At 46.8% G+C, this 26,445-nt stretch overlaps 1 protein-coding gene across 1 annotated transcript in view; it reads right to left on the minus strand.

Annotated features, from left to right (window-relative positions):
• Positions 1 to 26,445, minus strand: part of LOC114061023 (MICOS complex subunit Mic19-like) — a 53,242-nt gene that overhangs the window by 25,712 nt on the left and 1,085 nt on the right. Inside the window, exons 2-3 of the mRNA XM_027891005.1 lie at positions 26,205 to 26,288; positions 1,063 to 1,133 (exon numbers count right to left, since the gene is read on the minus strand). Coding sequence (XP_027746806.1) covers positions 1,063 to 1,133; positions 26,205 to 26,288 — 155 coding nt within the window. The remainder of the gene's footprint in view (positions 1 to 1,062; positions 1,134 to 26,204; positions 26,289 to 26,445) is intronic.

Below are 26,445 nucleotides of genomic sequence, written 5' to 3' on the forward strand. Positions count from 1 at the left end.
CATCTGAGCTGGTCCCTCAGTATCTGTATTTAAAATTCCCAGTCTGAAATAATGCAAGTGAAATTAGGCGAGAATGAGATTTAAAAACCTCTCTAAACAGGGAGGAGACTCCCACTTAACAGGGATCTCATCACAACCTACCTGCTTTTTGCAGATATCACGGGAAACCCTCCAAATTAGGCTTAAATCAGACCTTGATCAGTGGTCACCTTGTTAAGGGACAGATAAATTCAGTCCTCAGCACACCCTGCACCATTAACCAGGACAAAGATTTACAGACACACCAGAGGATATCGAACAATTCGGGATACTGAGAGCCAAAATGAGGTTTATATCTCACACTTAAAGATTTTATTAGGGCCATTATCAGCAGCTCAAAAGGGATTTTCTCACCCAGAGTCGAAACAAAACACGGACCAAAAGAAAATCCCTCCAGCGAAACGCGAAAATCGCGGCAGAATAATTCACTTTATGCAGGGATAGAGCAGAGAGGAGAAAGGGTGTGAAAAGTTCCCTCTGTCTCCTCACTGTAAAATGATAAATGGAACCTTCTGCCTCGGGGACGAACCAGCCAAAAGGGAAGAGGCCAAGGCCAGGGGTCACCGTCCCTTTGATCCATCAATTACTGGATCTTCATTTAACCATCTTCAGGACTAATAAAAATTATTTAATTTGACCTTCACTGTTCAGGGCAAAGCGAAGCCCCTAATTTAAATCTCTCCCATCACGCAGGCACGGGATGAATACGATTGTAATGCAAAGTCAGAGCTACGTTTTTGGTGCTCCACGAGAGAAAGGGAATATATTTTTAGAGTATTTCGTGCTTCTTATCGACCACAAATTAATTAATATCTACTAACTCTGCATCCCATTTCTATGCAGCTTATGGTTTCTATACAGTGGCTCCCAAATTCTTCCAAATTCCCTCCTTTCAACAACCAGAATGGATTGATAGGATCTATGACGGGGGAAAAGGGGAATTATTGTGCATTTTAATGTGGATAAAAACTCCTCCAGCTGCCAGAATAAAAAAAAAAAAACAACCCAGGTGAACAGACTTACTTGAACCGAGATGACACCTCATCAGCAGCTTTTTGGTATTGCTCTGTGGTGACTTTGTAGAACTGGGCACTCTGGGAAGGGAAGAAAACAAACTAAATTCAGATTTCAAATGATATCATTTATATGCAGCATAATATAAAGTAAATACAGCTAATTTGGGTATTTTATCCACTTAAGTTGCTCAAAAAAACCCTCAAAACCTGACCATGAAATGAAATACACACAAAATCTCAAAGATTACTTTTTAAATAGGTGTGTCCTCTTGGTTCTGGGAGGTTATGAAGGAGAGAGGGAATTCTGAAGAGACACGGAGTAAGAATCCCATATTTAGCACAAGGTGTTCCTGGAGGCTTCTTTATCAGAAAGAAAAATCAAAATACTGAATCCTTCCTTCTTTTCCATGTCCCTGTTTGTGTTACTTACACTCATCTCCCCATCTGGTTTACAGGTGCTACTTCAGCCAAACTTCACACAGTAAATTAACTAAATTTTTAACTTCCCCTTTTAGCCTTCACCTTAAAAATGCCTCTGCAGGGAGTTACTGTGATAGGCCAAACTTTCAGGTCGCTTCAATCGGTTGCTAATTTTCATTTTCATTTTAATTTTGAAAATCAGGCAAAAAATCCAGAACTCCTGAGGGAGCTGGGGGGGCTCATCCTGGAGAAAAGGAGGCTCAGGGGGGACCTTCAGGCTCCCTAAAATTCTGTGGAAGGAGGTTGGAGCCGGGGTGGGGGTCGGACTCTGCTCCCAGGGAACAGGGACAGGACAAGGGGAAACGGCCTCAAGCTGTGCCAGGGGAGGCTCAGGTGGGATATTGGGGAAATTCCTTCCTGGAAAGGGTTGTCCAGCCCTGGCACAGCTGCCCAGGGCAGGGGTGGAGTCCCCCATCCCTGGAGGGATTTCAAATCCCTGTGGATGTGGCACTTGGGGACGTGGGGCAGCGGTGGCCTTGGCAGTGCTGAGGGAACAGCAGGACTCAATGATCTTAAAAGTCTTTTCCAAGCTAAAGAATTCTCTGATCCCATATCCAAAGACAAATCACTGTAATGTTGTGATGCCTCATGTCTAAATAATACACACTTGGCATTTTTCAGGAGGTTTTTATAGCCTCGGCACAGTTGGATTTCAGCTCTAATAACTGAAGCACCTGGCTGCACAGTTGGAGGAATAAAGAAAAGTTAAAGCAGCTCAAAACTTCCCCCTAAAACCATTTTTTTTTTCTCTGACTGATGGTGGAAACCGGTCGTGGAGATGCAGAAAGGTTGGGCTGGCACTCGCAAGAACCGCTCTGGAGCTCTGAGTCATCAGGAACCCCCGGGGAGTCGTGGCCATGTGGCAACCAAACTCTCACAGTCACACCCTGTGGGATTCCATCAAACCCTTCTGAATCCTCATTTTAACAACCTACAACTTTACCTCCTGGTTTAAAGTCATCAGTGCCTCAATATTGGTTGTGAATCTTTACAATATTTAACATGTTCCAGGCTGGGAGAGCTGGGAATGTTCCCCTGGAGAAGAGAAGGGTCCAGGGAGACCTGAGAGCCCCTGGCAGGGCCTGAAGGGGTTCCAGGAGAGCTGGAGAGGGACTGGGGACAAGGGATGGAGGGACAGGACACAGGGAATGGCTTCCCAGTGCCATTTAGATGGGATATTGGGAAGGAATTGCTGGCTGGGAGGGTGGGGAGGGGCTGGACTGGATTTGCCAGAGAAGCTGTGGCTGCCCCTGGATCCCTGGACGCATCCAAGGCCAGGTTGGAGCAACCTTGGGAGAGTGGAAGGTGTCCCTGCCCATGGCAGGGGGGCATGGAATGAGATGCTCTTTAAGATCCCTTCCCATCCAAACCATTCCATAATCCTATGACAGACATGGAAGGCAAAATGCAGTCCATGGAAAATGTCATTCCAATTTTAATGCTGGCTCAAGTGACCAGCCCTATTTGTTCAAGACATTGATGTATGAAAAAGCAATAAGGCCACAACGTTTTTAGGGAAAAGCCTGTAAATGGAGAGATCACTCTTGTGTAAAAGTCAACAATGACACAGGGCCTGTGGTCACTGGGTTAGTAAACATGCCCTCAGCAACATCTATCTGTGCCAAATCGTGTTACGAGGAGGGCAGGTAAGAGGGCAAACTCCAGCAAAAACAACTGAATGACATTCCAAAAGACTCAGAACAAAACAAAACAAAAATAAATAATAAAAAAAAATAAAATAAAAGGGAAAAAAAAAACCATTTTTCTTTCCCACTTACAGATCTCATCTCCCAAGGTTTCCTCCTCGTGAATTATAATCTCGGAACGCACCGAAATCGCGGAATGAGCTGCCAGCTCCAGGCACGGCTAAAATTGCATTGCAAGGCTAATATTTTGACCACAAATTGTAACAAATTGGCCAAGACCTGCTGCAGTCAAAGGTCAGGCCCAGATCTCCGAGAGCACAGGGCTCTGCTGCTCTCCTGCCTCCCACATTCCAGCCCTAATAACTCATCCGTCCCCGGGACCGAGGTTTCCACGCGCGGAACGTGGGGGGTCGTTTATTTTTTCATAAATCATCGTTGGGCTTTGAGAAAACTGCAGATGAAATCCTGCTCACGGCAGTGACCCCCCCCTGGCGCTCAGCAATCCCAGCTGCCCAGTGACAGCCAGGTTCCCGGGATGGAGATGGAATCGATAGGTCCGGGATTAGGCGGCGACTGCGGACGGGGCGAGCGGGGACGGGTCAGGGGCTGAGATGATGAATAGTCCTCCATCACCCCCCCCCCCCGTCCCCTCCCACACCAACATCCACTATAATCTTATTTGGGCTGTGATTTATCTTTCTTTGGCCTGATCAATAAAGATGAACACAACAGTTGTAAGGATCGATTGCAATTTTTTATCATTTTCAAGCATGAGGGAGCGTTTCTGACACAAAGACAATATTCTGGGTGTACTTGCTCCACTTTTTAATTGCAGTTCAAGTGATCAACTGAGCTGCTATCTATGCCAAGAAGTTTTAATCCTGCAGGAGACCTGAGCTATCAAGGAATCATTTGTTATCTCAGATGAACTGTGCTGTGTTTCTTGGCTCAGGTGTTGCTTTGAAACTCACTCAAGTTCTACTTTAAAGATAAACTTTTATAATCCAGAGATGAAGTTTCATTTAAAGAGCCCTCCCTAATCCTCAAGATAAAAGGGCAATGGTCATTTCCCTAAATACAGAGTAAAAATGATGTTATAATATCACTTCTTCAGTCTCCAGATAAATATAAATGTATTATTCCCATCCCTGGAAGTGTCCATGGCCAGGATGGATGGGGCTTGGAGCAGCCTGGGATAGTGGAAGGTGTCCCTGCCCACGGCAGGGGGTGGGACTGGATGGGCTTTAAGGTCCCTACAACCCAAACCATCCTGTGTTTTATTCTGGACATATATTCTGCATATCCAACACACTGTTTAACTTAAAGAGGAGGAAAAAAGTTTCAGTTCTCAGTGACAAAATACCTGCAAAAGGGCTGTGCATCTTCACAAGCTTCAGCAGAAGTACCTAAAGCAGCTGTTTTCTCCCCAGAGTGGAGGATGGAGGAAAGAGAAATGCAACAGCACCTACAACATTCTGCATCAAACACCCTGTGCATGAACACACAAAACTCAGCTGTGTTTGTTACATCCCAGATATATATATATATACATATTTCATAGGTATTCCTGGGATTCTTTTAACTAAATAAGGCACTAAAGTTGGAGTAAATATTACAGCCTAATGATTTTATCTCTGTGATTGAGGTCCCTAGGCATCTGAATCATGGAATGGTCTTCACTTACTGAATTACACCTTCTCTTCTCTTCTTTAAAGTTCTCTCGGTTGCCGTGGAAGATGTTCCAAGGGCTGGATCCCTCTGCTCTGGAACCAGGCTGGGACAGCTGGGAATGTTCCCCTGGAGAAGAGAAGGCTCCAGGGAGACCTGAGAGCCCCTTGCAGGGCCTGAAGGGGCTCCAGGAGAGCTGGAGAGGGACTGGGGACAAGGGATGGAGGGACAGGACACAGGGAATGGCTTCCCAGTGCCATTTAGGGGGGATACTGGGAAGGAATTGCTGGCTGGGAGGGTGAGGAGGGGCTGGACTGGATTTCCCAGAGAAGCTGTGGCTGCCCCTGGATCCCTGGGAGTGTCCAAGGCCAGGTTGGAGCAACCTGGGCTAGTGGAAGGTGTCCCTGCCCATGGCAGGGGTGGAATGGGATGAGTTTGAAGGTCCCTTCCAACCCAACCCATTCCAGTGGTTTTGGCTCAGAGATCATTCACGTGTTGCAACCAAACGGAGTGACAAGCGGTGCCCGTTTCGGAGGCACCTTCAAAACCAGGGAACTGAGAGAAACACCCCATGGAAGAGAAGTCAAAGAGAACTTCCATTTCAATCTAAAATCTATCCAATTTGCCCTGATAAATACACAGAGCCACAGCAAATATAAATAACACCGTAATTCAGGTAGAGAAAAATGAGATCTGACCACGGGCCCAAGCCTTTTCACCTTGGCTGCCCCTGAAATAATCTCCCCCTGAACAAAAGTGAGAGAGCAGGAGCTTCTTCAGGAGCATATTATGAAGGAATAAGGGAAGAATTATTTCGCTTGACAGCTGTGATTTCAAAGGCCTGGGTAAGAAAATAAATTCCTCCAGCCCCTCAGAAGGTCAGTGTTTTGTCTGCATGGGGGACCTCAAAGCACAAAGCACACGTTTTACCCTGCGCTGAAAATCTTCAGATTTGCAGCCAGGCAAAGTTCTGAAAGATCTCGTGTCATCCAAGCCGATATAAAAGATTATCAAAAGGACCAGGAGAACTTGAGATCCCTCATTTAATTTCGCCAGAGACACATCACCTATATGCACTATTTTATTAAAAACCTGGTGAAAGGGTTTTCACTGCAGAAAATACCATTACTCACTTTGGCATTGAATTTTTTTTTTTTTTTTTTTTTTTTTTTTTTTTTTTTTTTTTTTTTTTTTTTTTTTTTTTTTTTTTTTTTTTTTTTTTTTTGCTTTCAAGCCCTTTGGGCTCTTAAATCCCTGAACAGATTCAATGTGAGGGCAACATCCGTGCAATCCGTTTAATTATTTTATTTTATTTCATTTTTTTTAAATTAAATTTAATAAGTTACGTCGTTAACAGCTCATTTGACAAAGAGAAAAAGCCTTTTGACTTCCCCACAAAGGAGAGGGATCTGCCCCTTTCTGCTTTGAGTTTTAGAGCTGGGAAAGACAAAAATGAGCCCAGCTTGACTCCTGCTCAGCTCAGCACCTGCTCCACCCACCAAAGGAAGGAGGAGCTTGGGCTGTTTGGCACCTCTGAGAAGCAGGGGGGAAATTTTTAATTTAAAGACTTCTTTTTTGCCTTCTCATCCTCCCCCACCGAAGGACTCAAAAGCATCCACAGGCAAAGATGATCCTTGTTCCCTGAATGGCAAATTGGAAAGTTTTCTTTGCCTCTCTTTTTAAATCCATTTCTGCTGCAGTTAAGCTTTTGCTTTTTTTTTTTGCTTTTTTTTTTGCTTTTTTTTTTCCCCCCACCCTTAATTGTACTTTTGGCCATTTCATCTCAGGACGTTTAACAAACCCACTCGTGGATAATACGAGGCATTTTGTTTTAATCAGTTCTGTTGACACGCAGCCTGGGATCTGAGTGGCCTTAAAAGAGGAGATTTCCGAAGCCAAAACGAAGTTGTTTCACCCATTTAATCCAAATTCAGGACTGACACAAGGTTTTTCAGAGACCTGTCCAACCTGGCCTTGGACACTCCCAGGGATCCAGGGGCAGCCACAGCTTCTCTGGGAAATCCAGTCCCAGACAGTAATTCCTTCCTAATATCCCCCCTAAATGGCACTGGGAAGCCATTCCCTGTGTCCTGTCCCTCCATCCCTTGTCCCCAGTCCCTCTCCAGCTCTCCTGGAGCCCCTTCAGGCCCTGCAAGGGGCTCTCAGGTCTCCCTGGACCCTTCTCTTCTCCAGGATGAACATTCCCAGCTGTCCCAGCCTGGCTCCAGAGCAGAGGGATCCAGCCCTGGGAGCATCTCCACGGCCTCCTCTGGACAAGATTAACTGGTAGAAGAAATAAACTTAAAGCATCCAGTCAAGTTTAATCCGTGAAACTGCCACTGAAAGCACAAAGTGAGCGAGGAGGGGAGGAATTAGGGAAGAAGAAATAATAAAGAGAGAGTAAGGCCATCCACTGTTGTGTCCACATAGACCCAAATTCCAAACTGTATCACATCACAGCTTTATAAATATGACCACTTTCATGGCGCTTCCATTTGAATTCAAAACCTCTGCTTGTCACCGCATTGATTTTAATAAGCCACGGAAAACCGACCATAAAACATCATCCAGATTCCCAAGTAATACTGCATCTTCATTGTGCCTCCAAATGATCTATGGCTGAAGTAATCCCTTATGAAATGTCATCAGATCAGGCCTTTGCCTGAATCTCTAGATAAGTTGTTTTTTATACAAATCATGACTCTTCTCATTTGATGCAGCTGCTCCAGTCGGCCAATTGCTGCAGTTTTCCACTCCAGAGATGAACCTAAGGATGTCCAATTCCTCATCCAGGGAACCTATGGAACACTTATACTCTTGTTTTCACATCCTGTAATGAGCTAATTTTGGAAGGAAGGGGACTGACTGCCCTCACTGGGACTGTCAGCAGAACCCACCGGATGGACCAGAAGGTTCTGTGTGCCTGGGAATAATGAGCCATCCAGCTTTTGTGGGAATCTATGCAAATGGAGCATCATTCCATAAAAGCAATGCTGGATTCCAGCACAAAAAACACCTTCAGAGAAGCACCCAAAGACCCCTAAATGAGAGGCTTCAACCCCTTCACGAGGATGTTCAGGACAACAAGAGACCGAAGCTGCAGGGACAGATCGGGGGATGAGCTTTTGTAGCACTCACTTTGTCCCACTTTTATGGGTAGTAAGTGGGAGAAGTTGCTGAAAGGCAGGGAGAGGGAATTCAAACTGGAAGAGAAGCCTCACAGTTAAAAAGAAGGGGAGGCAGCAATCTGGGATCCTGGGCTGAGCCTGCAGAGGGTAAGGAAGTTAAAGCTAAGACCAGTATCAGGATTTTGGGGGAGTTTGCCTAGAGCTCCATATTTCCTGCACTGGCTTAAATCCAAGTGCAATTCCCTCTCTTCTGCCTTTACAAAACCTGGAAGAAACTGGATCTGGACCAGCCTGTCCCTGTGACAGACTGTTGTGGACTGAAGGAAGATTTTGGACACCCAGTGTCACCACAAACCTGTTTCTACAGAGGGGTAGAACAGCAACCAGGTACCCAAAGAAAGCTGCTGGAGATGCCACAGGAAGGGACAGCCCTAAGACCCACTCTAAACAAGATTCTGGGATGGTGGAAGGTGTCCCTGCCCACGGCAGGGGGGTGGAACTGGATGATCTTTAAGGTCCCTTCCAACCCAAACCAATCCTGCAGAAAATGCTCTGCAGGAAGACAATTCACTCCCCACCTGTGTGTGTTTGATTCCACGACTTGTGTGGTTGCCAGAGACACCCAGTGTGGCAAAATCCTTAACTCAGTTATCAGCAGAGAACGAGGAAAACAGTGAATTCTGTGACCTTCTCATTTGAACTCCCAATTCTGCTTTTTCAGGCCCCACTAACTGGTACTTTTAACTGCAGCTATTAATGTCTCTCAAGTTTCTGCCCAGCTATGCTCCACTTCCCTCTCCTGCCCTGGTAGAACATTGATCTCTCTCATTTGTTAACACTCTGAGCTGCCAAAGAAAATGAAAACCTCTGTGAAAAGGACAAATCTATTCAAAGTTCTTGCAGCTATTCAGCCAAGCATCTAATCTGCATGTAATTGTGACACTGTTGTTAATACAAACGTGCTCAATCTCGGAGGGGCACGTGGGAATGCACAACCACACTTATGTCTCCCACCAAAGACAAGATGCCTCATCTGAATTATTCCTGTTTATTTGCCTTCTCATCTCACCCCTTTCGCTGTTCACCTCAAGAACGAAAATTGGGTGTTATTTCTCCACGTAACAAAGAAGATTTTGCCCCTCAGCCTCCCCCCAAAATGGGCTAAGAACTTTGAGGCCCACAGGAATGGGAATTGCTGCTGCCAGGGGTGATGCCCGAGAAATATAAGTTGGGGAATCCCTTCTCTTGGTGGCATCAGGTACAGGTGGCAGCGCAGGAATTAGGATGACAAATTCCCGCTGCTGGTTGTTTTTATGGAGTTCATTATGGGCCACTTATGCCAAGGAAAAGCCACGCCACAGGGCACCAGAGCAGCTCACAAGCAAACCAGGATCAGCACGAGCCTGGAATCCTGAAATCCTGGGATCCTACCTGGGTTTGGGTTGGAAGGGACCTTAAAAATTACCAAGTTCCAACCGCCTGCCATGGGCAGGGACACCTTCCACTAGACCAGGATTGCCCAGGAATGGCTTCTAAGGATACTCCACTATTTTATTCCAATATCCACCTGCTGTGTGCTACGTAAATACCATTTAAAAACACACAGGTTTGTTACAGCAGCACAAAAGTCAACTTAAGTTTAAGTCTTCTATTACCTTCATTCACAGCTGCATGAAAAAAAAAAAGTCCAGAGGTGTTGGAGACTCAAGAGAAGATAATTTGAGGTTACCCAGGAAATTGTTTTGGCAAAACTGTATCAGAGACAGTGCTGAGTCCAAGGCAGCTCCACAGCCCAAAATTTTAAGAGGAAATCTTAAAATCAGAGAAATTATCTGGGAAACAACTTCCTCAGGAGGGGCAGAGGAGGGGCAGGCACTGAGCTCTGCCCCAGGGACCCTGAGTGCTGTGACAGAGGTTGTAAATCAAAACCACAGAGGTTCCAAACTGCTGAAGGGAAAAATATTTCCCTCCAGGGATAACTGAGCAGAGGGACAGAGATCCAAAAATGTGGTATCTCCGGCCTTGGAGGTCATCAAAGATCCAGCTGGACAAAGCCCTCAGCAATCTCATCTGTCTCGGGGCTGGTGCTGCTTCAGTTGGACCTCCCAAGGCCCCTCTCAGTCTGAACAACTCCATAAATATGTAAACTCGCAGTCAGGGCTGGATCTGGTATCAGAGGGAATACCTCTTTTGGCTTGTAGATGTGCAACCTGCTCTGCGGCTGCATCTGAAATTCGTCCTGTGGCAGAAGCCCAACACAGAGAATCACAGATTAGCTCCAGCTTCTCCCAAATAAATGGAAAGTAGCTGGTTTATCTCCGTTGATCAGATCTCCCCCCATCCCTGCTCCCTCAGATTGGCTGCCCTGGGGCATGATGAGTGCAGGATTAGCATGTTTTGAGAAGCACAGAGCTGCCACGAGGAGCAGTTTTCATGCACCAGCCCTCCAGAGACAGAGAGTAAAGTTATTAAAAGAAATTTGAAAACATTCCGTCTCCCTGAATCCAACAAACCCTGAGAGCAGTGGCATGGCACGGGCTTGTTCCTGCCTCTCTGTCATGGGTTTAGGAAGTTTTGCCTGTGGTTTTTTCTGAGCTGCTTGTGGGAACTTTCCCGGGGGAACTGTCACAGCATCGAGACCAAGTGTGATCGGTACTACCAAAATCCTCATCCTGTGGGGTTATGAGCTGCAGCACCCAAACAGGATGAGTTTTAGCATTTAGAACCAGTCTAACATTTGCATGTGGTCAGCCCAGATGTCTGGATGCTGCTGGCAGGAACACTCTGAGTGCTGGTGCCGCTGTCAGGACGAGCAGCAGAGGAAGGGAGGGGGCAAAGTGGAGAGATCATCTCTCGCCGCGCGGAGTTCATGATCCATGTCAAGCCACCCACGGGACAGCGAGGCAGAAAAGTCTTGTATCAACTGCCTGACAGCTGATGCTGCACAGCAAAAGCAAAACCAGCTATCAACACCACTTTTTGGCGGTGATGAAGCCGCCGAAGCGCTTCGGGGAGGGTCTTTCACAGCTGCTTCGAACACCATGTGAGCAGCGAGGAAATACCAGGGCTGGAACGGCGAGAACGCTGAGGATATGAAGAATTCCGTGGTGAAAAGCAATGCAGGGATTTCTTGGATGACTGATAAGCACCTGAATCCAAGAAAACTGCTTTTACACTCAGACCAGACTGAGAACTCTGCTCTTATTTGGCGAAGCGAGAACCGAAACGAGCTCGGAGCGTGTTTAAATCAAACTAATGGGGGAGTTTTCCAGCGCTCTTTCCAACAGTGGATCCCAGCAGAGCCATCCTGCTCAGAAACTGCCTCCTGAAAGAAAAGCAGCCAAAGCCCCAGGCAGGTGGGCTTCTCCCTCAAAAGCCTGCTGACACAAAACCCAGGACCTGCGAGAGCGATTCAGCGGCTCGGCGGGGCACAGCGGAATCGTTGGCACCGAATGCTGATCTGGGAGTGAAAAAAGGGGCTGCACCGCCCTCAGTCAGGCAAGATCCACGGAATTCCTACAGCTGGATGGTGCACGAGGCCAAATAATTCAAATGCAGACTTCCACAAGCATTTGTAACTATGTTTTGTGAGCTCTGAAGATGATTCCCGCTATTCACCCCATTCCAGCCTCCCTCCTGCAGTGCTCCTTCAGGCTGGAGCATCATCCTTTAGATCAACTTCTCTGCAAAAAAATCCTCTGTTACACACTTGGATCATGCCCAAATAAACCCCAAAATGACACAACACAACTGAGAGAGGAGCCACAAGGAGCAGTTCTTTCCAAAACACCGGAAACCCCAACCACGATCATTTGTAAATTCTCCCTCGTTCCTCCCAGCAACAGGTCCAGCCACATAAATAATCCCCCTGTATCGATCCCAGAGCTGCCTGAGAATATATGGAAGCACTTGTAAGCTTTGATTTTTGCATTTCATTTTATGTAACACATTATCAAGCATGAGAGAGCACCGAGGATGAACTCGACGGGGTCAATATTTGGACTCCCTTTTTCTCCCTCTGCAGAACCGACGTGACTCTCAAAAGCTCCCACAGCTTTGATTTGCTCAAGTGGGAAACTTAAACCCACTGTGGGGAAAAAAACACCCCTTCTGCTGCTGTAGGATCTGGAAACGCCCTTGTGGGGACAATGCCCTCAGGCACACGGTGGGATTTTTGGGATTGTCCTGTGCAGGGCCAGGAGCTGGACTCAATTATCCCAGTGGATCCCTTCCAAATCAAGATATTCCATGATTTTACAGCATTCCAAGCTTCCTGAATTGGGCAATTAGCTGTTCCAAGGCTCCAGCTCAAAGCAGGTCCAACCAGACCAAGTTACTCAGGGCCTTGTCCAGGTGAGACCTGAACACCTCCAAGGATGATTCCACTTCATATTAAACCTCTGCCCTACGGGTGACGCCACCAGGAATTGTATTTGTGGAAGGGGAACTTCCCATTTACCCAAATCTTCAAATTCTTAAAGCCTGGACAGGAGGAGAAGTAAAACGCTGTCAGCAAACTCATGAAAATAGGTTCATGTGTCTAAAAACTTTTAACTGACTCAGTTAGTCCAGTAAAAACACATCAGATGTCCCCTCAAATATTGCCACTAAATCCTTCTATCAACCACAGGTAGAACTCCCACTTCAAAAATATTCCACCCACTGCATGGTGCAAACACACAGAGCAATTTACACCCGATTTTCCAGTACAAAAGCACGGCCCTTGTGAGGATTTCTCAGGTTTTTATGAAGTTCTTTCAATTTTACAAGTATCCGAAATCATCTGTCCCGTCAGTTCACGGCAACAATTCCAAGAACAAAATTCACCGAAGTTTTCTGAATTTAAAAAGGGTCATTTTCTGCTGTTCAAAAAGCATTTAAGAAAAAAAAAAAACAAAAGCAAAACTTCTCCACATCTTCTGACAAATTCAAGTCCAACCTCCACTATTATCCAGTAATTCACCTCACCCATAAACAGCCTTATTTTGGGTTTGCTCCTCCTGCTCGGTGGCAGGAGTTCCCCAAGCCATGAGCATTCTGCACAACATTTTAAACACGTAATTAGAGAAAGCCTCAAAAAAATTAAGTGACAGCAGCAGCAGCAGCAAACTCTTCAGAAGGAAGGAGGCTCGTGAAAGCTGTTTGAAATGTGCCATGAATACAGTCTGGGCTGCGCTCACTTCGCAGGGCGTCTTTGGTTGGCAGGGAACGATCAGGAAGTGCTGAACCAAAAAATACTGCACTGCTGTTAAAGGGACAGGACAGCAAGGATATCAACGGTTTTTCCCATAAACACAGCAAGTGGAACAGATTCAGCTGCAGGAAACCACAGCAAGGTGTTTCGAGTGAGGATAACAGAGATTTTCAGTCTGACACGCAGGGCAGGAGTGGAACTCCCCGGAAAAGGAGCTGCTGGAGCTCTGATTTCAGACTGCGGCTCTTCCTCTATTCCAAAATAAGGTTTTTTTCCTCCTTATAAAATCACAGAGTGGTTTGGGTTTGAAAAGACCTTCCACAACATCATGTTCCACCTGGAGCCATGGGCAGGGACACCTTCCACTATCCCAGGTTGTTCCAGCCTGGCCTGGGACACTCCCAGGGATCCAGGGGCAGCCACAGCTTCTCTGGCAAATCCAGTCCAGCCCCTCCCCGCCCTCCCAGACAGCAATTCCTTCCCAATCTCCCACCTGTCCCTGCCCTCTGGCACTGGGAAGCCATTCCCTGTGTCCTGTCCCTCCACCCCACATCCCAAATCCCTCTCCAGCTCTCCTGGAGCCCCTTTAGGCCCTGCAAGGGGCTCTCAGGTCTCCCTGGATCCTTCTCTTCTCCAGGTGATCCCCCCAGCTGTCCCAGCCTGGCTCCAGAGCAGAGGGATCCAGCCCTGGGAGCAGCTCCGGGGCCTCCTCTGGACTCTCTCCAGCAGCTCTGTGTCCTTCAGGAATGTTGTTCCCAGGGCTGGGACAGCTCTGCAGGGGGGTCTCACCTGAGGGGGCAGAGGGGCAGAATCCCATCCCCTTCCTATACCTCACAGAACCCCAGAGCTCCCAAACCCCATCGTTTCGTGTTCACCTCAAAAGTTTCCAGCGGAACACAAAGCTCTTGAAACCGAAACCCAGCGGGAGACGGGGATGAGAAAAAGGAGCCAAAATCTCTGTATTATTGTTGTAATCCCAAAAGCCAGGCATGCATCCAGCCCCTAAGGCCACTCTGAATCCCACAAAGAAGGGTTTGCCGAAAACTGATGCGCGAGATATCCCTCCCCACGATCCAGAGCGGTCTCTTGTAGATAGTTCTGTGACCTGTTTCGCTGCACTAAACAGGAACGCGCCCCAAACGGCGACGGCCCCACACGAAACCCAACCATTTCCTGCCCTAAAAGGTGAGATCTGTTCAAAAAGGCCACTGAGGTGGACGCTCGCCAGGCAAGTGATGCCAGAAATGAGCAAATAAATCAGAATCACGCCTTCACATTTCCAGGCATGCCGCGGAATAAAGCGGTTAATGGAAAAGGTGGCACATTTCCACTCGTTTCTCCAGGCAATAAATGGTGTGATATCTCCTATATTTATACAATTTATCAGAGGATTCGCTCTCTAGAATATATTTTGATGATTACATCGTTCTTCCCTTGCTTGGAGAAAGCGAGGCAATTAAAAAAAAACAGGTGAATTTTCCGAGGCACTAGGACAGGTTCCCAAAGAAACTGTGGCTGCCCCTGGATCCCTGGAAGCGTCCAAGGCCAGGTTGGAGCAACCTGGGAGAGTGGGAGTGTCCCTGCCTGTGGCAGGGGGTGGAATGAGATGATCTTTAAGGTCCCTCCAACCCAAACCACTCTGTGATTCCACGATTCCACGAATTCCTGAAATCCATAAGCAGCTTGGCATGAACTCAGCGGTGTGAGCTGGCACAGAGCAACAATTATCTGCAATGCTTTAAAAAATACATATGGGATCAAACAGCAAAAAAAAAAACACTCGGTCTGTGGGACAAGGAGTATCTTTGGGCTTTATGAGGGATAAATACATAAACAGTAACTTCTGAAAAAGATCTTTGAACCGGATTAAAGCGGCACCAGATACCAAAAATAGTATAATTTAATTAAGGCAGGACTTTTAAAACCATTATAATTATTTTTTTTCCTGAGAATTCGGCTTATGTTTGAACTCCTCTGCTATGGTTCATTTGAATCTGCTTCCTAATTACTACAGCTCTGTTTTGGTGCTTTCCTGTGCATAAATCCATAATACTCCTGTGGGATTAGGGCCCACAAAGGGTTGAACTGTCTGGCATGGGGAGTGAAAAAAAAATAAGATTTCCAGTGGCAGGAGAGCATCTCCTCCTTTCGAACACATGATTATCTCCCCATATTTCCAAAGGAACGGCCTTTTGAGGCTCAGTGCATTGAAAAATCCCAGCTCTGAGACAGAAACGTTCTTAGTTCCAAAGGTGTGAGGTGAGGGAACTTTTAATTCTCCCTGACACGCTTATGGGAACAAGAAAGGTCCACCTTGGAAGCATCCACGTAAAAATGACGCGTTATTTTCCCCAGGGAGGATCTCACAAACACAGAAACTCCTCCTGGAGGAAGGGGGAGTCGGGGATTTTTAAGGAATGTGGGTAATGCCCAAGACAAATTGGTTTTGCTCCTTAAAGCAGAACCTTGGCTGGAAAGAAGCTGTCACAGGGCTTGTCACCGAGTCCAATCGATTTTTCTCTCTCTCTCCTCTCCTATTTTCTCCAGTTTTCTTCCTACAAACCCTCCTGGTCATCTTCAATTTGAGGTTCCTCCTCAAACAGTTGCTATTTTAGTTTCTGAGGAGTTCCACAGAATACAGGAAAATACAGAATTTTGCATTTCTGTATTGAATTCTCAACGCAGGGAAAAAAAAACCCAAAACACTTCAACTTTCCCTCCTGTGTCAAAGCCAGGTTGAAGGTGAGATCTGGGCCACAAATAATGGCATAAAAAGCTGGTAGATCTGCTTTCCTTTCTCTGTAGGGCTTTACACAAAGTTTTCCCCAAAAAACCAGCATTTTCTGTGCTTGAACTGTGGAAACAAGGATTAAATCCACCGCCTTTTTCTTTTCCTTGTAACCAACCCACAAAATGTTGAACCAGCAAAAAGCCGGGTCAGAATCTCGGCTGTTTCTTCCCAAACCTAAACCAGCAGCCCAAAATCCACCCAGATGGGAAGGGTTCCACGTCCCAGCAGCTCCCCTGGGCTCTCTCCCACCAAAGGCCGAGTTGTTCAGAAATGGTTTGCCGGCTCAGATGGGATTGATCGTTTATTTCCCAAATTCCTTTTCCCCATCATTTACTCATTAGACGCCTGCTCCTGACGGAAGGGGACATTTATTGGGCTCTGCATTTATTGTGCTGGCAAATAGGAACATTCTGCAGCATTTCCTAATTTATCTATTGGTCGCAGGACTGAAGTATTTTCAGGGGGAGAGGAAAAAAATTAAAATATCACTCAGAGTGACAGCAGTGAAAATGAGCCCAGGAAGGCTATTTCTGTGATTCCAGGATTTCAGCCTTGAGACTGACAAGACTATTTACCAAAATAAATAAAAGGTGGCACCGTTTCACATAAACATTATTGTTTTCTAATGGGACAAACGACTAACCAACGCTTAGGCAGAAAGGGGGGTGTTTTCAGCTCATCAGAGAATCTTTTAGCTTGGAAAAGGCCTTTAAGATCATGGAGTCCAACAATCCACTGCCTCATGTCCCCAAAGTGGATTTGAAATCCCTCCAGGGATGGGGACTCCACCCCTGCCCCTTCCAATATTAAAATTAAAATTACAGGGGTATTTAGGAAAGTATGAGCGTATTAAAATAATAGACAAGTTTAAGGGAAAATGTTTCTATCAGATTCTGAGGAAGCTGAAACAGGCTAAGGGATTATTCCCGGGGAATGTTTTCCATATAATATGAGACAGTACACCCTCTAGAAGGTATCCTAAAAATTCAGTGTTTTTACTTCTCAGGGGGTTCAATTCAAGAGTTGCAGCATTTTCTAAATATGTTACCACCACAGAGAAATCCAGCAGACTCCCTTACTGACTGTTGCTTTAATACAGAGTTAACTTAGTCCAGGATTTATTCCCAAACTTCAGCTCCTGATGGGAAGATGGTGGGAGGAGGGAACAGACCCAGTTGAGGCAAAAGCTGCTTATTCATTAACTCCCCATATGTTAAAGCAGTTTGCCATACCCTATGCAAAGAGATAAACACCGTTTTTTAACACTCAGCTGACAAATTCCTTCAGTTTGTTCCGTTTTTCCTCGATTCCAAAATTCCCTCTCGTGATCCTTTTCTTTGTCCCTCGAGGAGGGGAAGGGGGAAAGGGCAGATGAAAACACACAAACCCAGAGCGGGCACTGTCACTGAGGGGTTGAGGCAACACTGGAAGGTTTATCTTGGATATATCTGTATTCAGAAAAGTGAGAGGAATTCCTAGGAATAACAGGAAAATGTGTCCAGACTTCCCAAGCACCGGGAGCCAAGTGACTTGAACGCAGATTGAAACACTCAGAGGAAAATAATGATCAATGACGAGCAGTTATCAGAGAACTGTGAATAAATTCCTGTTCTTAAAGGACAGGAGGAGGGCAGTAGGTGCTGATAATGATAATTCTGTCACTGAGGAAAAGTTAAAAAAAAATGCAGCTAAAGCAGAAGGAATTTAAAAGCTGCAGGAGGAGAAATGGGGTTTTGAAATAAATCATCTTTCCAAACCTACATGATGCTCAGATAAACACAAAGCTCTGTACAAACAGCCAATTCCTGACAAATATTGTTTCCATTTCTCTGGTCTGTAAATCCCCCATTAACTCCCAAAATCTGCAAGAGTTTGAATTTAACAGGTTCTGAACATCCTCATTTCCAATCAAAGTCTCTTCCACCTCTCCCAGTACCCCTGCACGACTCAGACAGCGCAACTGCACCTCCAAAAAACACCTCGAGGGAACATCAGTGCCAGAACTCTGTAGGAAACAACACTGGGGCATCCTAAGGGCAAAAAAGGGGCACTTGAGGGTGAGTTTCAAATAGCATTTTAGGCCAAAAAGCCTGATGAAATACAGGAAAAGAGGAGGGAAAATATCAACAGTCGGTTCCGGTGAGGGATGCAAGAAAAATGTAGAAAACCAGAAGCTGCTCGGGAAAAAAGAGCTGTAAGAATGATGATGGGTTAGGGAGGCACCCCAGTGCAGGAAAGGTACAGGAAGAAAACTGCACAGCATATCTGAAAAGTCTTCAAAGATCACACCAGCCCTGGAGAACAGCAGGAGGACGTGGAGCTGCTGGAGAGAGTCCAGAGGAGACCCCAGAGCTGCTCCCAGGGCTGGATCCCTCTGCTCTGCAGCCAGGCTGGGACAGCTGGGAATGTTCATCCTGGAGAAGAGAAGGATCCAGGGAGACCTGAGAGCCCCTTGCAGGGCCTGAAGGGGCTCCAGGAGAGCTGGAGAGGGACTGGGGACAAGGGATGGAGGGACACGACACAGGGAATGGCTTCCCAGTGCCAGAGGGTTAGATGGGATATTGGGAAGGAATTGCTGGTTGGGAGGGTGGGGAGGGGCTGGACTGGATTTCCCAGAGAAGCTGTGGCTGCCCCTGGATCCCTGGGAGTGTCCAAGGCCAGGTTGGATCAACCTGGGCTAGTGGAAGGTGTCCCTGCCCGTGGCAGGGGGTTGGAACTCAATGATCTTCAAGGACCCTTCCAACCCACACCATTCCATGATTCTAGAAACACACTCCTTGGCTCCAGGACTCTGAGTTATCCAGAATTCCATCACACCCAGATCCTCTGAAAACTCTTAGAAACCAGAAATGTGGAATTAGTCATCTTCTTCCCCAAACTAAAACTACCACAAATCAAAAACCTTCCTAAACCCTCGCTTTGCTCACACCAGACAAATAAAAAATAAAAAAAAAAAGACTGCAAACAACTTGTCTGAAACACATTAAAAATGATCAGGAGTTTTCCTGCACAGGGGGGAGGAAGAAAAAAGCCTGGAATATTAAGTTACCTCAGGTTCTCTTGTTCTCCATAAAGACACACACACCCCCCCAGAATGAAAAACTAATCTATAAACAAACATTTAGAGAGACATCAATACCTCCTATTCAGCGTGGAACAACTCCTTATTTTGTTATTAAAGCAGCATTTCAGCCTGCCTATTGATCTGGGAACGTGATAGTGAAAGACGAGCCCGGAGCAGGAATTTTTCACAGCAAACACGAAACTTTTAGGGGGAGGGAGGGGGGGGAAATATATGGGAGAGGTGTGTGTTTAATAACAAACATCTCAGTTGCTTAGTCAGAAACGGTAAATAAAAGATTGTGAGCAGGGGAAAAATGAAAGGCAATCGTGGAGAGTTGTGATTGTGGCTCGGCAAGATAGGGAGGAGGAGGATTTAAACGCAGGACTCCGGCGAAGGCTCCAGCCTGGGCTGTCACTCAGGGGCACGGCTCAGATACCGGAATTGGGAGCAAGTTTTCCTAATCTCCACCTGCCAGGCAAGAAGCGATTCAACAAAAGCTCCATTCCCCCTAAAAAAAAAAAACCAACCAGAATGGGATTTGAAGAGAGGAATATTCTAATGCTGGCAGGAACACAGGTCGGGGCTGACAGCTTTATTATGCTCACATTAAGCTCCGGTCAGCGCCAAAAAGGAGGTTTTTTTTTTTTTTCAGGAGCAACGTGGGAATACAAAGCACTGGGAAAGTCTGATGAACTCCTGCTTTTATCTCTCCGGTGCAGAACATGAGCTGAGACACAGAAAAGTCTCTTGGCCCAAGCACAAAGGCGGGAAATTAATACATCTTGATTTTCTCCTCAGGTTCTCCCGCGGCGGCGATTTGGGAGAGCGGCAAGGACTCGGTGTGGCAGCTGAACATCCGCTGGAAAAAAGATGCCACAAACTTCACAGAAATAACACAATTCATTCCCAGTGATCTGCTGTGACACTGGCTGGAACTCATCAAATGGAAGCTGTAATGTATTTTATTGCTTCTATGGCAGAAGTGTTTGGAAATAGAGTTAATGCGCTGACAGCCCGTGTGCGTGTGCATATATATTTATATACTTATTTGATACAGGGAGGGGAAATAAAGAGAAACAGAGCCAGCCAGATAGATAGGAACACCACAAAACCACCATGAATCTATCAAAAAAAGAAGCAGAATAGGAATGATGGAGCTGTTATCTCTCAAACCACGGATATTTAGAGACTGCCGGAGTAATTCCACATCTTCACGGGAATAAGGACACCGGGTCTGCTGAGCTTTCCCTACCTCAGGAAAGGCAAAACAATTTCCTGCTTTGCTGGATCCAGCCTGGAGCCTCCAAACACCTCCATCCCCTGCTCCTTGGCTTTGGAAGACTGAAGGAATGCAGCACGAACATGGGGAGAATAAACACGTTTGCTGCAGCAAAAACAAACTCTCAAACACGACAGGTGAGAGCAGAACCAGGCTCTGCTTACCAAATCCTGGCTGATACAGTCATGGGAGCCAAAAGAGTAAACAGGCTGATAACTGAATACAAACAGAAACAAACAAACAAACAAAAAAAAAAACCAAACCACCTTTCCATCACTAAAACACCTCGCAGGGAATGGAAATGTTTGTGGTTGTCGTCCCCCTCTGTCATCTACATCCTGCAAAGTACAGTTTACCAAAAATAAAAAAAAATAAAAAAAAAAAGCCAGCAAACAGCTCCTGATTATTTAGCTGTTGAGATCTGAAAAGGCAAACAAGGCTCTGAAGCATCTGAATAAATGCGGAAATCGCTTTGTTGGCACCTGAGAGCTCCTGTTGGTTCCAAACAGCCCCCCAAAAAAGCCAATTCCCAGCTCGGAAGCTGCTTCCCGAGCGCTGGGGCTATCACTGCAGAGCATGTAGGGCCATTCTAAGCCTCCAACGGAGATCATTAAGTTATAATTTCCCCACACAATTGGTATAAGCATTTCCCCCCAACAGGATTAGGCTGAACACAAGATCCCCAGAATAAAGCTGCTCAGCGGCGAGGGTGGCAGTTTAGTGCCTGGTAAATTTGATTTCTCTGGAAATCCTGACACATCATAATAGCGAAATCCTATTTACTGCAGCAAGCAGGACGGATAATACCATTTAACACCTGGGAGAGGATGTGCCATCAGCTCAGAGCTTTGTGCTCCGTGCGCTCATCTTACCTTAAGGTTAATGCTCCTTGACAGCCTGACACGGGGAAGGAGAATCCCCAAATTAAGTGCTGGAACTCAGGATTTGCAAATCCTTCTCGAGCATTTCAGTCAGGAGGAAGAGGGGATGCAGATAAGTGAACATCACATTCCCCTGATTTTAATGTCTGTATCCTCAGGCTAGGAGCAGGCTCTGAGTCCTGCCTGGAGCAGGAATCTCCCTGCACGAGGGACAATCCAGCCCCACCAGGGCCACGTGGGAATGGGAATGGGCAGGGGAGCATCAGGGAAGCAACTGGTACATGGTTAAACCAGTTTCATCATTTTTCCCTGATATCCAACCTAAACCTTCCCTGGTGCAACCTAAGGCTGTTGTCTCTTGTCTTGCCCTTTGTTCCCTGGGAGCAGAGCCCAACACCTCCCTGGCTCCAACCTCCTTCCATGGATTTTTTAGGGAGTCAGAAGGTCCCCCCTGATCCTCCTTCCCTCCAGGTTGAGCCCCTCCCCAGGCTTCCTCAGCCTCTCCTCATCAGGCCTGTTCTCCAGGATAATCCCATCACCTCCCACCATCAGCACATTCACAGGCTGCTCAACACACTTGCTGCAAGAATTTCTAGGAAACTCTTCAAGCACAGAAACTTGGCTCCAGTGAGAAATAACCCTGATTAATATGGGGATGCGTCTCTTGCTCATTCACACCGATAAACTAAGCGGTTGTGTCATACAGCAGTGTATTAAAATTAATTTCCTTCTGCTCCCGTGACTTGGGGCACGATTCTCCTAATGAGGCATATTAGCATTAGGAAGCAGAGCAACAGGAAAATAGCTGGGATTGCTGAAGGAAATTGGAACCAGGGAGTCACATCAGTCTCAGAGACAGAGCACACACAGACACACCTCACTGAGAGCCCGTGTGATGCCAAAACCGTAAACGAGAAGCAGGAGAGGGTCACGATTCCTTTGCTAAAAAACAGAGTAAGGCAAAAGCAACTGGGTGAGGGAACCCAGCTGCTCTACAGACAAAAAACGAGGGCAAGCTACGTGGTCTCAGGACACCAGAGATGAAAAGATGCTCCTGAAGCCTGTAAATCACTGGGGCTTGGAACTGGCACTGAAACCAGTGGGACAACGGAGGGAGGATGGAAATGGAGGAGCTGAACAAAACCATGGACACCAGAGGACAGAAATGTGGGAGTGTGTGTGGATACACACCCAAGGACGCTGGAAAACAAAGCCACAGGGTTGTTCTTCCAGGTGACAAGATGCTCAATCTGCTCCAGATGTTCCTTGCTCCCTTTCCTTTCTCTGCCCTTCTTTTAGAAAAATCAAATGGTTTAAGACGCCACCAAAGCCCCCTTTTATCATCATGGAGTCACAGAAAGGATTGGAATGGAAGGGACCTTAAAGACCAGCCAGTTCCATCCCCTGCCACGGGCAGGGACACCTCCCACTAGCCCAGGTTGATCCAACCTGGCCTTGGATGCTTCCAGGGATCCAGGGGCAGCCACAGCTTCTCTGGGAAATCCAGTCCAGCCCCTCCCCACCCTCCTAGCCAGAAATTCCTTCCCATATCCCACCTATCTCTGCCCTCTGGCACTGGGAAGCCATTCCCTGTGTCCTGTCCCTCCATCCCTTGTCCCCAGTCCCTCTCCAGCTCTCCTGGAGCCCCTTCAGACCCTGCAAGGGGCTCTCAGGTCTCCTTGGATCCTTCTCTTCTCCAGGTGAACATTCCCAGCTGTCCCAGCCTGGCTCCAGAGCAGAGGGATCCAGCCCTGGGAGCAGCTCTGGGGTCTCCTCTGGACTCTCTCCAGCAGCTCCAGGTCCTTCAGGAATGCTGTTCCCAGGGCTGGAGGCAGCTCTGCAGGGGGGTCTCACGAGGGAAGAGGAGGAGAATCCCCTCCTCCAGCGCTGCCCACACTGTGGGATGAGCCCAGGGCACGGGGGGGTTCCTGAGCTGCAACGGGTCACGTTGAGCTTCTCCTCCACCAACACCCCCAAGCCCTTCTCCCCAGGGCTCCTCTCCATCCTTTTCTCTGCCTGGATTTGTGTCTGGGACTGCCCAGTAAGTAAATAATTAGGACAGCGTTGGGCACACACGGAGTCAGTGGTGTCACCACTGCCATCTCTGCTCTTTCACTGCAGCCAAGCAGCACCATCAGCCCGTTAAGTGGGCAGCCAAGAACACAAATTTTGTCTCGAAAGCTTAATGTGTGAACACTTCAATAACACCTTCACATCTCAGTCAGTTTATACAGCACAGGGAAGGCTGTTCTTTGCCTCCTTTTGTTCGGCTCCCTCATATTGCTTTGCTGCTGTGGAACATGTAATAACTAATAGCTGATGTGCTATCCCTGACCTAGAAACACTGGCAGCTGTTCGGGGAATCGCCGGGTTTTGGGGGAGTATCAAAAGGTTTTTAGCACATAGAGCCAAATTTATGAACAGATATTCCCCTGGAGAACAGAACTGTTAATGTTTTAGCATCGCAGCTGTCACTGGTGCACAGTTATTCTGTCCTGTATTAATGCCCTGAAAAAGGTTGAGCATCTTCTCTGAGTCACTGAAATATTTTATAATTGACAGGCTTCATCTGGCACTGAATATGGATAATTTTCTCCATAAGGAGCACGCTGGGCTGACACTAATCTGTTCTGTTGTCATCTCCCTTTATTATCAACGTCTGCATTGTTTTTTCAGCAGCTCTGAAGAACACAAATAAGAAGCTCCTAATTGAAAAAGCTAAGTAATCAAAAAGCCAATTAATCATCGAGATGAGCTCTGACACCCGGTGATGCAACGCTCAGAAATACCACACAGGCACAGCTGAAGGGGTTTTAGAGTGTGCTCATTTGATGTGAGGATGATCTGAGGATGTAATTAGCATCCCCTGTCACAGGTGACAGACTCACACCGCACGTTCCTCCAGCCTGACACTGCTCCCCCCCAACACCTCCCGTTCCGCCCTTCCCCCTGCTCTGACTCTGCACCTTCCACCCAAATCACGGCACCAACAATCAGCCTCTTACCACGCTCTGTGATTTTCAGGCCTTCCTTTTTTTTTTTGGTAAACCTCTACTTCCACCCCGATTTTCCCAAAAAATCCCAGCCTGGGGAGCTCCCAGATGAACCTCAGTGAGGGCTGCAGGTCCCAGCCTTGCAGAAGGTGGAACTGCAGAGTCCATGACCCCTCTGCTTCTCCAGGTTTCTACTCCCTGATCTCCACACCCCTGAACAAGCTCCAAGTCACATCAGGAGCTCAGGGTTCACCTCCTTTCAGAGCTGGAACAACTCTTTTTTTTTTTTTGTGTAGGACAGAGATGCACTCGCACCCTGACACCAAACCAGGTGACAACTCAAAGCAGAGGGTTTTTAGCTCCCAAATTAAAATTCAGAGTGACAAAAACAAGGCTTGGTATCACAAGAGCTCCACTCTGCAGACGGAGCAAACATCACCCAACATGGTGTGGGAATTCAGACAGGGAATGAATTCCAAACCACCTGCTGGTGGTCCTGGAGAATTCCAAGCCCAGGCAGATGGGCAAGAGGTGGCAGAGCTGACCTATTTCACAGCACCAGAGGGGGGTGACACTCCAGAAGAACTCAAATAAAGTGATTTAAAGGTCGTTACCCCCCCTTGTACGTTTTTATACACATTAAAACACAACTCCACATTGGAAGCCTTCACTTCTCAGGAGCAAGAGAAGGCCCTGGCATCAGCAACCCTCTATTGACATCAAAAATAACTAAGAATAAAACCTTAACTTTCTGAACAGGGCCTTCAAAAGGTAAAAAGAAAAAGCTTCCCAAGACCCCTGGTTTTATCACACACCCTTTGCCATCAATCACTCCAGGTTTCCTTGCACCACACACTGAGAGCACGGGTACAAACCACCCCAAAAGACACCAGTTTGGCTGAGAAACCTGCAGGTGCTTTCCCTCCCCCCACCCAAAAAACCAGCCAGTTCATTCAGAATGAGGAAGGTATTCTGTGGGGTTTTGTTGTGAAGGATCTTAATCTGTAGCTGTTTAAATAATGCACCGATTTAGAACCATTAAACTAATTTCCCCTCATCCTTTCAAACTCTTTTTCATTGCCAAGAACATGGGACTTCATTAATGTCATCTTCAAAAAGGCAGGACAAAGCACTGAGATGGTATCAGCTATGCCCTCTGCTTAAAATATTCATTAAGAGCAATTATACACACTGATAATTCATGCAACAAGCTCCTCTTCCTAATCCATAAAAACAAGGGGGTCTCTCCCAGCCTGCTAAGCTGCACAAATGAATATGTATCTTGTTAATCATTCTCAAAACCAAAAATCCGAATTAATCAACAACAGATAAGCCCAGGAAGGAGGCAGAGGGGGAAAGGAGGGAAATGTATTCAAGGCTGGAGGTTACAAGCAGCCTGGGAGCTGGAAAATGCTGACAGCAGTAATTATCTGAAATTAAGATCCCATAAAATAACAGCCCGTAAAGAGGGAGAGTGTTAACAGCAATATGTTAAAGCACGTCCCACAGCCTGCCAGGGTGTTCTGGGCACTTGAATTCCAGGTTCACTGGGAGAAAAAGGGCTTTTTAAAGGGGGTGTAAACTCGGGATTAGCACCAAACTCTCCACGTCCTGGCGGCTTTCAGGGGGGATCACCAAACTCCACCCAGTGGAAGCAGAAATTCCCTCAGTCCTTCCACCCTCCACAAGGAATTTTAAAGGCTGGTGGGTGACATTTATTCACTTCCACTGGCCCTTCATCAGTGCTGGTATAAAATAACCCCGCTGTTTGATTTCTCTTGGAGGTAACTCCTGTGACTGATGAAATCTCACTGCAAACGGGAGGAACTCAGTAAAGAAAATATTCTCACCACCAAACTTCCCATCTTGTCAATACTGAGCAGTTCAGACAAAAAAAAAACCTCCTCTGGCCACCGTTTTAACCTTCCCCCCCTTAAAAAAGCCATCCTGTTGAACAGTAAAACACAACCAGGGGGAGGAATGGACCAGAAAACTCCTCGTAAAATGGAAAATAAAAGGCTTTACCCTCTCCTCGAGCCGAGCCAGCTGCTCTTTGTAGTAGGCATCGTGTTTCTTCAGCTCCCTGTCCTTCTCCTCCAGCTGCCTGGCCTGACAAAAAAAAAAAAAAGCAGCAGAAATTAAAAACTGGATCAGAGATATTGGCTACTGTGCTTTCTTCTCCTTCCCTCCCCAACAGCTGGGCCAGAGTTTGTCCAAATGGATTTGGAAACGTCACAGAAACGGAACCGAACGGGCCAGGCTGGGA

This window comes from Empidonax traillii, unplaced genomic scaffold, assembly GCF_003031625.1.
Source record: "Empidonax traillii isolate 1590-97213 ecotype Southwest subspecies unplaced genomic scaffold, ASM303162v1 scaffold306:size632451, whole genome shotgun sequence".
In the NCBI taxonomy this organism is placed as follows: domain Eukaryota; kingdom Metazoa; phylum Chordata; class Aves; order Passeriformes; family Tyrannidae; genus Empidonax; species Empidonax traillii.